The sequence below is a fragment of the Bubalus bubalis genome, chromosome 11 (assembly GCF_019923935.1).
Source record: "Bubalus bubalis isolate 160015118507 breed Murrah chromosome 11, NDDB_SH_1, whole genome shotgun sequence".
Taxonomy (NCBI): Eukaryota; Metazoa; Chordata; class Mammalia; order Artiodactyla; family Bovidae; genus Bubalus; species Bubalus bubalis.
Window position 1 is genome coordinate 94,537,898 of NC_059167.1, and position 12,443 is coordinate 94,550,340.

The window sequence follows — 12,443 nt, forward strand, 5'->3', positions numbered from 1 at the left end:
CTTCCCCTTCTATGCGTCCATGGTGTATGATGCCAGGCACCTCTTCTGTGTGTGTAAGTGTATGGTGCAAGGCACTAGGAATGGGTTCTGAGGAAAACCAAAATCTTGCTCACATGGACAGACAAATATACGAATCACACTAATACTTAGCTGTGAACCCAAGTTAAGTAGTCTAAATGAAACACATCTGGATTTTCAAGAACATGAACCAAAGACAATTAATCTCAGGAGACAAGGGAGCCATCTCTGTAGAAGAATCCATTAGCAGAGAGCTAAAGAACATGTCAAAGTTAACTAGGTAAACGGGCAGTTAGCATTCCAGATAGAACAACATATAGGCAGCCCTGGGATGAGAGAGGACATGGCATGTTTGAGGAACTGAGAAAAAGCCCAGAGAATGAGCAGGAGGGCAGCCCAAGACAGGACTGGAGAGGCTGGCAGTGGCTAGGCCAGCTGGGGACCTAGGGTCTAGGGTTTTTGTTTCTGTCCTCAGAGTAATGGAAAGCCATGCAAGGATTTAAGCAGAAGATGATGAATAGAGAGTTGTGAAGACACTATGTTCTGCAGAGTGGAAGACGGACTAGAGGGAAGGAGTGACTGCAGGGAGGCAAGTTAGGAAGCTAGTGGAATAATCCGGGTGAATAGTGACAGTGAACTGACTCAATATACTGGAAGTCAAGGGGGAGAGGGACAAGGGTGTGGAGTGAAATGGAGGTTGCCTGCTAGGTTCTGACTTGCATAACTGGGTAGATGATGCTGCTTGCCGAGAGTAAACTGGAAAACATCAGGTTTGGAGAAGACTCTGGGTTCCATCTTGAATAAGCTGCTTGGATACGTATCTTGGCTAAGACAACCTGGAAGCCATGGGAGTACAGATGGTAAATGAAATTGGGTGTATGAGCATAAGGAAAACACCTGGGCTTGTGCCCTGAAGGCCTCTCCACTTCCTAGTGTTATATTCCTACTTACTATAATGTCTCTGAGTACGCACAGTTAACAATACAGGTTTTATCTGCTGCTGCTGCTGCTAAGTCGCTTCAGTCGTGTCCGACTCTGTGCGACCCCATAGATGGCAGCCCACCAGGCTCCGCAGTCCCTGGGATTCTCTAGGCAAGATCACTGGAGTGGGTTGCCATTTCCTTCTCCAATGCATGAAACTGAAAAGTGAAAGTGAAGTTGCTCAGTCGTGTCTGACCCTCAGCGACCCCATGGACTGCAGCCCACCAGGCTCTTCCGTCCATGGGGTTTTCCAGGCAAGAGTACTGGAGTGGGGTGTCATCGCCTTCTCAGGGTTTTATCTGCGTTAAAGTTCAAATATAGAAATAATAAAAAAGTGAAAATCTGCTCACTCTAGGGGTAATTAATAATTTGATATGACCCTTATATACATTTTTAAGTGGGATTATGCTTTACATACTTTTCTAAAATCAGCAATGTAGTAAGAATATTCTTCTCCATCATGATATAGACAGTTCTATCTTACTCACCTGAATGGCTACAGTATTACATGGTGGGCCTGCATTACCATTTAACCAACCCCCCAGTCACCACTGATTGGCACTTGGGTTATCTCAGTCACTGCCCATTCAGTAGTCACTGACCTCCTTCTGCCTTGCTCACCGAGGCCTGATTTTGTTCGAACAGCAACATGTTCCACCTTGTGACGGCTCACCACTGGCTGAAGGCAACAGAGACCATCCTGTTGCCACCTTTCCAACTTCCCCTGGGGCCATGGGCAGTCATGTTACCAGGTTCTGGCTAATGACCCCAAGGAGAAGTCTGTTATGAGAGTTTCTGAGTACGCTTTTGCTTTCCTGATAAAGGAGAAACAACAGGAATACTGCTCTTTCCCCTGTTTTGGACTTGAATGTGATGACTGGAGTTTCAAAAGTCATTTTGCAATTATAAGGACATAAGCCAGAACTAAGAATAGTAAAGCAGAAAGACAAAGAAAAAAGCCTGGGCCCTGATTCACATAGACACACAGGTAAACACTGACTCATTTTAAAGAATGCAAATATATTTCCACTTTAAAGCCTGAAAAAAGTAAAATGAAATGTTTTAAAGATTCATAGCAGAGACATAAGTGATGCCCTAAAAAATAAGAAGCACACTTAGAACACAATGGGGAAGACACTTTCAACAGTCCCTGAGAACCTTCAGGTGCTGGGTCCAGAAACGCCTTTCTGGCTCCCTGCCCAGCACAGCCCTCTGCCCTGCAACTCAACAGGATGGCCTCTGTACACAATCTCTGACACTTCTTCTCCTCAGTGTAAATTTATGTCTTCTTTTGGCTGCTCTTTGAAAATGTGCCATATTAAGAAATAATCTTTTACATGAAAAACTAGGAGGTATTTTAATTGGGTGAACCATAACTTCGTAAGTTCACAACTAGAATAAATTAAACAGAAGAAAAATAAAAGCCCTCCCTTTTTGAGAAAAAGTGCTTCTTAGCTATTTAATTTAGAAGACAATTTCTGTTATTTTACTATAATGGTGACGGTATCTTCTGTTCTCAATTTTGCCAACTTCTCATGTTCTGGCAAAATATGTTAGAATTCTCAAAATTCAGCAACTCGCAGCTTCACTTTAAACAAACACTTAAAGGCTATTAAATTACTGAATTTATACTGTGTAAATAAACTATAATTTTAAATATTAGACACAAAACAATTTTATGTATAATTCAAATTGTACATAATCCACATTTATGCTTCTAAACAAACAGAAGCTCACATTTGTACTACTTTCATAATTTACAAAGTGCTTTTATATACATTTTCTCATTTTTTATTCAAAACAAACATGTGAGTTAAATATTATTCTCATTTCACAAGTAGAAATAGAACCAGACATTATTCAGTGCTTTAACCAGTATACAGTGTAGCCCTGAGACTTTAGATCTGCAAAGGGTTTTAATAATGCAAATATCACATATATATCAATTTTTTATCACCATTTTCAAGTTTCCATTTTCTTAACAAAGGAAAACAATGAAAAAGTTTTCTACAATCTAATAATAAAGTGGGAAATATTATATATACAACTGTATACTAACCAGTGAGTGAGATCTATCAGAAGCAAGTTCACTCTGAAGGTCCTATATTGTCACCTGTATACAGGGCACCAGTATCAGAACCATGTTTACACGAGTAATTTTTCTACTCTAGAGAAAATAATCCAGGACATTCCTATTGCCTCCAGGTCTTGTGTGTGTGTGTATGCGTTAGGGTATGAAAGTGGCCAAGTGTGTGGTATGTGTGTGTGTTAGGGTATGTATGTGGCCATGTGTGTTTGTGTGTGTGTGTGTTAGGGTATGTAAGTGGGCAGAAAGGATACAGGAAAATACTTAATCCAAATTTGGAGTTATAGGATCTCTGATTTTCCCATCTGCAGTGACTTGAGAAATTTGGTCATATGTCTCATCTATAGTAATACATTTTCTTTCCACACTCCTCCTTCTTCTTAAGTACCCTCTACCATTAAGATTAGAAATTCCAACAGGTAGCTTTTCTTTCTGAATTATCTTCCCTATTGCATACTTTTTTCCCCAGAATTTTCCTTTCCTTTTTCTGTATCTTGAAGACATTTCAGTATAGTAGATGACAGAGCTATAGTTTATATTCACTGTGATAAAAGATCAGTTTCAGCATTGATTTCCCAGCAAAAAGCTGACAGAAAAGTCGACCACAAAGGGAAAAGCTGCAATAACCGGCAGCGCAGTGACACCTGCGCTCAGAAAGCCGCACTGCAGCCTCCCCAGACCCGAGCTGATCTCCTCTCATCGCTGTGCTGCCAGTTTTCAGAGGGAAATTCTGCCTGGTCTTGAGTTCAAAGCAGACCAGAATGTTTAAATTATTGGTTCAATGAATTATTTTTTTGATGTTATAATGTTTTTATTGCATCTGAAGATATTTTCAATAAACATGTTGAGTTTGGAGCCTTGGCTAGGTAAGGAAGCAAGGGAAGTCGCTCATTTGTGTCTGACTCTGCGACCTCATGGACTGTAGCCTATCAGGCTCTTCCATCCATGGGATTTTCCAGGTAAGAGTACTGGAGTGGGATGCCATTTCCTTCTCCAGAGGATCTTCCCGACCCAGGGATCGAACCCAGGTCTCTTGCATTGTAGGCAGACGCTTTACCGTCTGAGCCACCAGGGAAGTCTCTAATCCTTTTGCAGTAGAAATCAAATTTTCCTGGCATGACTCCATTGCCAGCAATGGGATTTATCAAAACTACAAACACTAGCACATTGAATATTTCAATACTGTACCCAACTGTTCACATTTTAGCTATGAAACAAACCAAATGTAAATGCTTAATATATAATACAAATCCACAGATTCTTCACAGAAGAAAACAATGGAAGACTGATTTTCTACATGTCACCTGCTCATTAGTTCTTCAATAATATGTCTTGAGTTATTTCAAATATAATGTATACACCACTACCTATGTTTTTCAACATTTTCTATCTAGGTTCTAAAGGGTATAAACAAGGATGCATACAGTCAGGTTGTTTTTATAAACTTTTGGTGTTTCTTCTGTTATGCATCTTACAATAATGAATATAAGGAGACAAAGACAAATGTACATTTAAGTTAGTGGTTACATGAATTTTGCTTATATGGCTAGTTGTTTATATGGGTCTTGCAAATGACGAAATAAAATAACAAAGTTTGATAAGCCCATCCATGTCCCGTGAACTTTAGTCCACTCACAGCATAACTTGATTCAGTCACTATTTATTAGTTTTGAAAAATGTTTTTTAAAAGCTCTGCAAACCACACTTTATTACAAATTTTTGAATCATGAGGGGTAAACTGACACAGTTCCCTCATGCCACTGACTCTTTTTGAGGGGAAATTTCTGCAATTATACAAGAGTTTCCAAACTCTATAAAAAAGGTTAATTGTGTTCTATGACTGACCTTCACTCTACAGTCCCTTTGACCCAAGGCACAGTCCCTGGTGCATCTTTTTGAGATTTAGCTTCCGGGAAATTTTCAGCAAACCTCTCTCGTGCTTTCTCCCAGTTCTTTTTGCTCTTGTTTTGGAGAAGCTGAACATCTTCAATTGAAGATGGCTTGCCTGTCCCCAAGCCTGCATGTGTTCGCCGAAGCTGAAGCTGGATCTGTTACCAAAAGTTGAAAAGAGAACTTACTGCAGCACCTAAACACACTGAGAGCTGCTTTATCCAATCTGAGACTTTCAACTTTAATTCTTTGAATTAGAAAAGATTGATGCATAAGAAAAAACTGTCAAATGCATCAAATACATACAGGGATATTACATACATGGTGATACGTGGGACTTACACTCATTTTTCTACACTGTCTTGCTTATCAATAAGAACAGTGGACTCTATAATAAAACAGAGTAGTCCTTAAACAGCAATCACCGTATTTCACTGAGATGCTGCAGAATCAATCTGTCATCTACTCTAATCACAAGTAAAAGCAATGGATGTATGTAAACCTACAGTCTGAGCCTCACCTAAGTAAGTGAAGGATAAGTTAGACCTCTGACTCATGAAGTTTGTTTTCATAAAAGGAGGGGGGGACTTCTCATTATTTTGAGAACCATTAAAAGCCACAAATTACTGAGTGTCTAATGTATGTCAGACATCAAGCTAGGGGCTTTATTTTCAGATATTTCTGAAAAAGTTCTCATTATCCCCATTTTAACAGATGAAAACTGAAGTCCAAATGTGCCCTAAGTCGTACAGCAAGTGAGAGAGCCCACACTCTAACCTGACTGCAAAACCCGTGTTCTTTCCTCTGTACCGCCAATGAAAGGATTTATATTAAATCTTCCATTATTTTTTTAGGTGCCAAGTCATTATCAAGAATGTTCTCTGGTCGTATTACTACCTTGTAAGGTTTCTGTGAAAGAGAATCTGAACCGCCAATGAACCATGGGACTGCAGAATTGAACCACTGTATTGTTTTCTAGACAGGATTCACTCTATTGCCTGTTACATGCTCTGAATCTTGAACCTAAAACGGATTCTCCAGCTAGTACAGAATCTGACTGTTCGTAAGGTAACACTTGATTGTTCCTGCATGTTAGGACAAGGCACAGTAAACAAAGCCATTGAAAATAAAAGGCACAGAAGAACTTCTGGCTCAGGAAAAAAACACTGATTATTTAGAGGTTTAGGAAGTCTCTAAGAGGCTTCCTAAAAACAAAACAGATCATAAACACAAAAATTTGGTAATTGTGATTGCCGCAAAGGTAGTTACCATGTCTCTTTGCTTGCTACCATACTCCTAGCACTTAGAGCAATGCCTAGCATATAGTAAGTATACAGTAAATATATCTGTTACAAGAGTAACGAATGAAAGAAACCACAAGTCTTACCGGAGTTTTCATGCCTCCACCGTCCTTCCCTAGGCCCTCTCCTTTCTTCCATCCCATCTTCTCCAACATCTTCCGACCTTTATTGCTATCAGTAATTTCACTTTAGAGAAAATTAAGATGATAGTTGATTTTGAGACCATTTAAATCACATTTATAATAAACTAAAGAATTAAAAATAATTGGTACAACTACTTTAGAAAACTACTTGGCTTTCCCTAATAAAGTTGAAGACAGACAAACCCTAATCCTACATGTACTAAACAGAAAAGCATGTATATGGTGCACCAAAAAGACATGGACAAGAATTTCTGCAGCCAAATCTAACAATCACCACAAATTAGAAATAATTCAGATGTCCATCAGTGGTAAAGTGGATAAATTGTGTCATATCTATACAGGAGAATATAGAGCAATGAAAATAAAATGCACCTCACAAGTAATGCTGGATGAAAAGAATACAGACCCAAAATAAACACTAAATTACTCCATATACTTAAAATTAAAAATTAAGTAAAATTACTCTGGAACTGCTGCAAGTCAGTATAAGAGTCACTTCTGGGGAGGAGAGAGGGATGGTGACTCAGAGGGGACACTAGGAGGCCAGGCTTCTGGGGTTACTCAGGGTTTTCTATTTCTTGACCAAGACTGGGTTCTACAATGTGTTAATCTTACATCATTGATATTGATACTTAACATTTGTGAATTTAACATCAATTTAAAAAGTTAAAATGAAAGTAAACCTTTCATTAACTAGTTGCATTTTGTTTTATGGTTTTATGGTCTAATATAAGGGTATTTTAATTTTATGTTCTATCACATTGTCTTTTCAATTCTACAAAATGTCAAATTAGCTCTTCAATAAAAATAGACGAAGCAATACCAGACCAATGTATTTCATTATTTATTAACTGTAATGTAATCTTTGTATTGTCCAGCAATTATTTCAAAAATATTAAACCTTGAAAATATTTGTCAAGTTGCTTGGTATATGTAGTCTAAAATATTGTATTTCATAAAATCTGACTCCATAAATTCAAAGATGCACTGTTAGTTTATGTACCATTATGAAAAAATTGCTATTATATGTAACCATAAAATTCTATCCAAATAATATATCTTAGAGCCAATAAAATATGATATTAAGTCAAATTTTAATAATTGCTAGCTCTACATGAAAAATTTAAATACCTAAACCTAGAATTTATATTGAGAAAAAAATGTAGCTAATATACGATTAAATGTAGAACTATAATCATATTGTAGGTTTCAAAATTACAGTTTTCATGTTTATCAATGCTACTTAACCAAGAGGAAAGAACTAAATCAAAAATAAGTAAGAAAAATAGTATTTCAGGGTCAAGAACACAAGCAGTTGAGTAAATAACTGTTAAAAGTATCAGTCTATTACCAATTTCTTACTAGCCCAGCCTTCTAAATACACAGTATATAAACGTATGGTCACTCAGTTGGGTGGCTAGAATGTGACTTATGCATATACATGTGTGTGTGTGTGTGTGTGTGTGTAAGTTTATATGTGATAAATATGTATGCATCCATATTCATGTATACAATCAGTAATTTTCCAGGGAATAGCAGAATACCAATATTAGAGGAAAATGTAAACAGAACTTCCATAGTCCTATAAATCAGATTTGTCCTATGAGTGTGATTATGGTACAAAGACTTTTTCAAGCAACTAAAATTTAATACTTACGAATGAACAGATGCAGGAGCATCATCTCTTTGGAAAGTTCCTTCACTTCCAATCTGCTCCCTACGTTTTCCAGCTCTGTCTTTATATTTTGGATTCTTCAATGTCTTTTCATCTTCATAGTCTGTGTTCTTTATAAACATGAAATATTCATTGAGGAAAACAAAATTTAAAAAATGTTTGTATATTTGCCTTGCTTAGTGAATATGGTTCAATGTGGTCTCTATTAAATAAGTCATGATATAAATTAAGACATGATACAAATTAAGACAATTATGCTACTAATACTTTTAGTCTATCCCCTTTAAAATGTTTATTATCAAGTTGTGCTACAATATAAATTGTATATACAAGATAATATAAACCACATATAAATTATAATATGTAATTATATAAAAATATAGTAAAAAAAAATACAGTATATTTTGAATTAATGATATGTATTCATATTTTCATATGACTACCAGTATGAAAAGAAACATAGAGGAACCCCTGGGGTTTGGGAAAAAAGCTATTTCTCCTTTTCTCTAAGGAACTGAAAGTTTCAAAAGATTTAAAAAGTCTTGATACTGTTCCTTAAAAGGGAAAAATGTAGAAAGTCTTTTAAAAAATAGATAAAAGACAAAACTCTTTTACAATGGCAACAATAATAGCTTTTTACTTCAATACAGCCTCACTATATGATTAATCAGTCACTCAACAAAAATTACTGAGTAAAGAGTAAGTTAAGCTCTATGTAAGGTGGTAGAATGCAAAGAAATTTATAATCCTCAAGTGCAGACATACAATCTTCAGCATACTGGTTCAACAATAAAGGTATGCCCAAGACAAGCCAGTGGCACAAAAGAGGCAGTTCAGCGTGGGGTTTCAAAGAGGAATTATCTTCCTTTTTGTTACTGTTTGCTAACCTTTATATAAAAAGTTGGAGTAGGAAATAGCAACCCACTCCAGTATTCTTGCCTGGAAAATCCCATGGACAGAGGAGCCTGGTGGGCTACAGTCCATAGGGTCGTAAGAGTCCATAGGGTTGCCAGGAGTTGGACATGACTAAGCATGCACATATAAAAAGTATAAAAAACATTCACCAAAAAACACACTACAGACTGCTAGAGCAATGTAAGGAAAGCAGCACAGAAGTTTTTACTTAATTTTGCTTTCAAAACAGATAAATGAAGAACCACCAATCCTAAAACCTCCCTCAGAAAATGATGCAGAAATTGAGCTAAAATTTTGAGAAAACATTTTATTCTCTCCTTATAGATCTTCTACTTTCCTCCAAAATTAACCTCTTGACATTTTTTTCTATTATGATTTCTCCTTTAGTACAATAGTAACAATAAAAAATACAATTTTGCAGAAAAATTTTGGCAGCATCTTCTCTGATACCTTCATAAAGTATAAAAAGCACTGGACAAATACACTTAAAACCTACAATTCTGTATCTAGCTCTATCATTTAGTAGCTGGGTGACCAGATCTACTTTCTCCAATGTAAACTGGCAATATTAATTACTTTCTTGCTCTATTATAGAATTAAATGGTAATTTTTAACTGCTTTGATACATAATTAACAAACAATAAATTATACATGAAGTGTACAATTAGATACTTTTGAGATTTGTATACACTTATGAACTTAAAACTGGACATGGAACAACAGACTGGTTCCAAATCGGGAAAGGAGTGCATCAAAGCTGTATATTGTCACCCTGCTTATTTAACTTACATGCAGAGTACATCAGGCGAAATGCCAGGCTTGATGAAGCACAAACTGGGATCAAAATTGCTGGGAGAAATATCAGTAACCTCAGATACACAGATGACACCACCCTTATGGCAGAAAGCGAAGAACTAAAGAGCCTCTTGATGAAAGTGAAAGAGGAGAGTGAAAAAGTTGGCTTAAATCTCAACATTAAGAAAACTTAAGATCATGGCATCTGGTCCCATCACTTTTTGGCAAATATATGGGGAAACAATGGCAACATTGACAGACTTTATTTCTGGGGGCTCCAAAATCATTGCAGATGGTGACTGCAGCCACGAAATTAGAAGACGCTTGCTCCTTGGAAGAAAAGCTATGACCAACCTGGACAGCATATTAAAAAGCAGAGACATTACTTTACCAACAAAGGCCCATCTAGTCAAAGCTATGGTTTTCCCAGGAGTCACGTATGGATCTGAGAGCTGGACTATAAAGAAAGCTGAACGCCAAAGAATCGATGCTTTTGAACTGTGGCGCTGGAGGAGACTCTTGAGAGTCCCTTGGACTGCAAGGAGATCCAACCAGTCCATCCTAAAGGAAATCAGTCCTGAATATTCATTGAAAGGACTGATGCTGAAGCTGAAACTCCAATACTTTAGCCACCTGATGTGAAGAACCGACTCATTGGAAAAGACCCTGAGGCTGGGAAAGATTGAGGGCAGGAGAGGAAGGGGTCGACAGAGGATGAGATGGTTGGATGGCATCACCGACTCAATGGACATGAGTTTGAGCAAGCTCCTGGAGTTGGTGATGGACAGGGAGGCCTGGCGTGCTGCAGTCCATGAGGTCACACAGAGCTGGACACGACTGAGCGGCTGAACTGAACTGATACACTTATGAAACCATCGCAATTAGGATAACAGATATTCATCTCCCACAAAAGTATCCCTGTCCTTGTTTTATAATCCATCCCTCCAGACCCTCTGCCTGTGCATCCTTCCTCTCCTGTATCCAGGCAACCACTGATCTGCCACGATAATTAGTTTGCTTTCCTAGAATTTTATAGAACTGAAGTCCATAGTATGTACAGTTGATCCTTAAACAACATGAATTTGAACTTTGCAGGTCCACTGATACACAGATTTTTTTTCCACTGGTAAATATGACAGTACTACCCTATCTGTAATTGGTTGAATCTGCAGATGAAGAACACCAGATACAGACGAACTCTAGTTACAGAGGGCTGAGTACAGACATGAAGATGTTTCAACCGAGGTGAGACTCGGCACAGCTAATCCCTGTATTGTTCCATAGTCATCTGTACTCTTTTTGCCTGGCTTTCACTCAGCATAATCATTTTGAGATCCATCTACGTTGTAATCTGTATTAATAGCCTATGTTTGTTTCCTTTTTTTATTGTTAGGAGTGTTTAACATACACATTTAACATAGTGTATCCATTAATGATGGACACGAGTTTTTTTCCAGTTTTGGCTATTAGGAAAAAAGCTGTTGTGACCACCTGTTCCCCAGTCTTTGAATGAACGTATGTTTTCACTTCCCTTGGGTGAATGCTTTGAACCAGAATGGTGCCTCATATAGTAGGTGTCCCCAGAACTTTTAGACAAAGTGTTAAACTCTTGACCAAAGCCGCTGTACCATGTGTAGTCTCATCAGCACTGTATGAGAGTTCCAGCTCTTCCACATGCCAGCAACACAATATAGTCTTAAACGGTTTTAATTTGCATTTCCCTAGTAACTAATGATACTAAACATCTTTTCATAACTGCCGACTGCTTTGGTGAAGTGTCTATTCAAATCATTTGCTCATTTTTAAATTGTTTTCCTTTATTGAATTTTGAGAGTTCTTTGTAAACTTCATTGGATACATGATTTACAAATATTTTTGCCAGTCTGTGGCTTATCTTTTCATTCTCTTAACAACATCTTTGGAAGAACAGAAATTTTGGAGGAGTACAATTTGTGGTTTTAAGGATTGTGCTTTTAGTGTTAAATATCTAAAAATTCTTTGCCTAACTCTTTTTTTAAGGTTTGGTTCTAGAAGTCTTACAGTTTTAAGTTTTACATGTATATGTATAGTCCATTCTGAGTTCACTTTTGTATGTTATGAGGTGTGGATCAAGGCTGCTGTTACTGCTTTTTTTGTGGTATGTACTGTGTTGACTGGTTTCCAATTAGTTCAGCACTGTTTGTTGGAAAAAGACTATCATTTCTACACGAAACTGTCTTTATACCTTTGCTGAAAATCATACACACACACACACATACACATATACATATTTATCTATGCATCTGTCTGTCTATATAGGTCTATTTCTGGACTCATTAGTCTGTCCATCAACATATTTGTTTCTCTTTTTGCCAATGCTACTGTCTTTATTATAAGAGTTTATAATAAGTCTTGAAATCAGGCAGCATTAGCACTCTGACTATATTTTTCAATGGCATCATTTTAATGTAAGTTTTTTAAAAATTAGAAATGGCTACTGAAATGTAGAGTATTGTCATCACTTTTCTACTCCAATCTCAACAGTTGTTGAAGTAAACAGTAAACAACTAGCAGGAATTACATGAATCTCAAAATAATTACGAGTAGCTCCTCTCTTTTATATATAAAAATTGACTATGCTTATCTAAGGGCTTCCCTGG

At 37.2% G+C, this 12,443-nt stretch overlaps 1 protein-coding gene across 1 annotated transcript in view; it reads right to left on the reverse strand.

The window, feature by feature from the left end:
• Positions 1-2,656: 2,656 nt before the first annotated feature.
• AGGF1 (angiogenic factor with G-patch and FHA domains 1) overlaps positions 2,657-12,443 on the reverse strand; it is a 46,530-nt gene continuing 36,743 nt past the window's right edge. The window contains exons 12-14 of the mRNA XM_006051073.4: positions 8,077-8,204; positions 6,363-6,462; positions 2,657-5,133 (exon numbers count right to left, since the gene is read on the reverse strand). Of these exons, the coding sequence (XP_006051135.3) occupies positions 4,933-5,133; positions 6,363-6,462; positions 8,077-8,204 (429 nt within the window). The 3' untranslated portion in view covers positions 2,657-4,932. The remainder of the gene's footprint in view (positions 5,134-6,362; positions 6,463-8,076; positions 8,205-12,443) is intronic.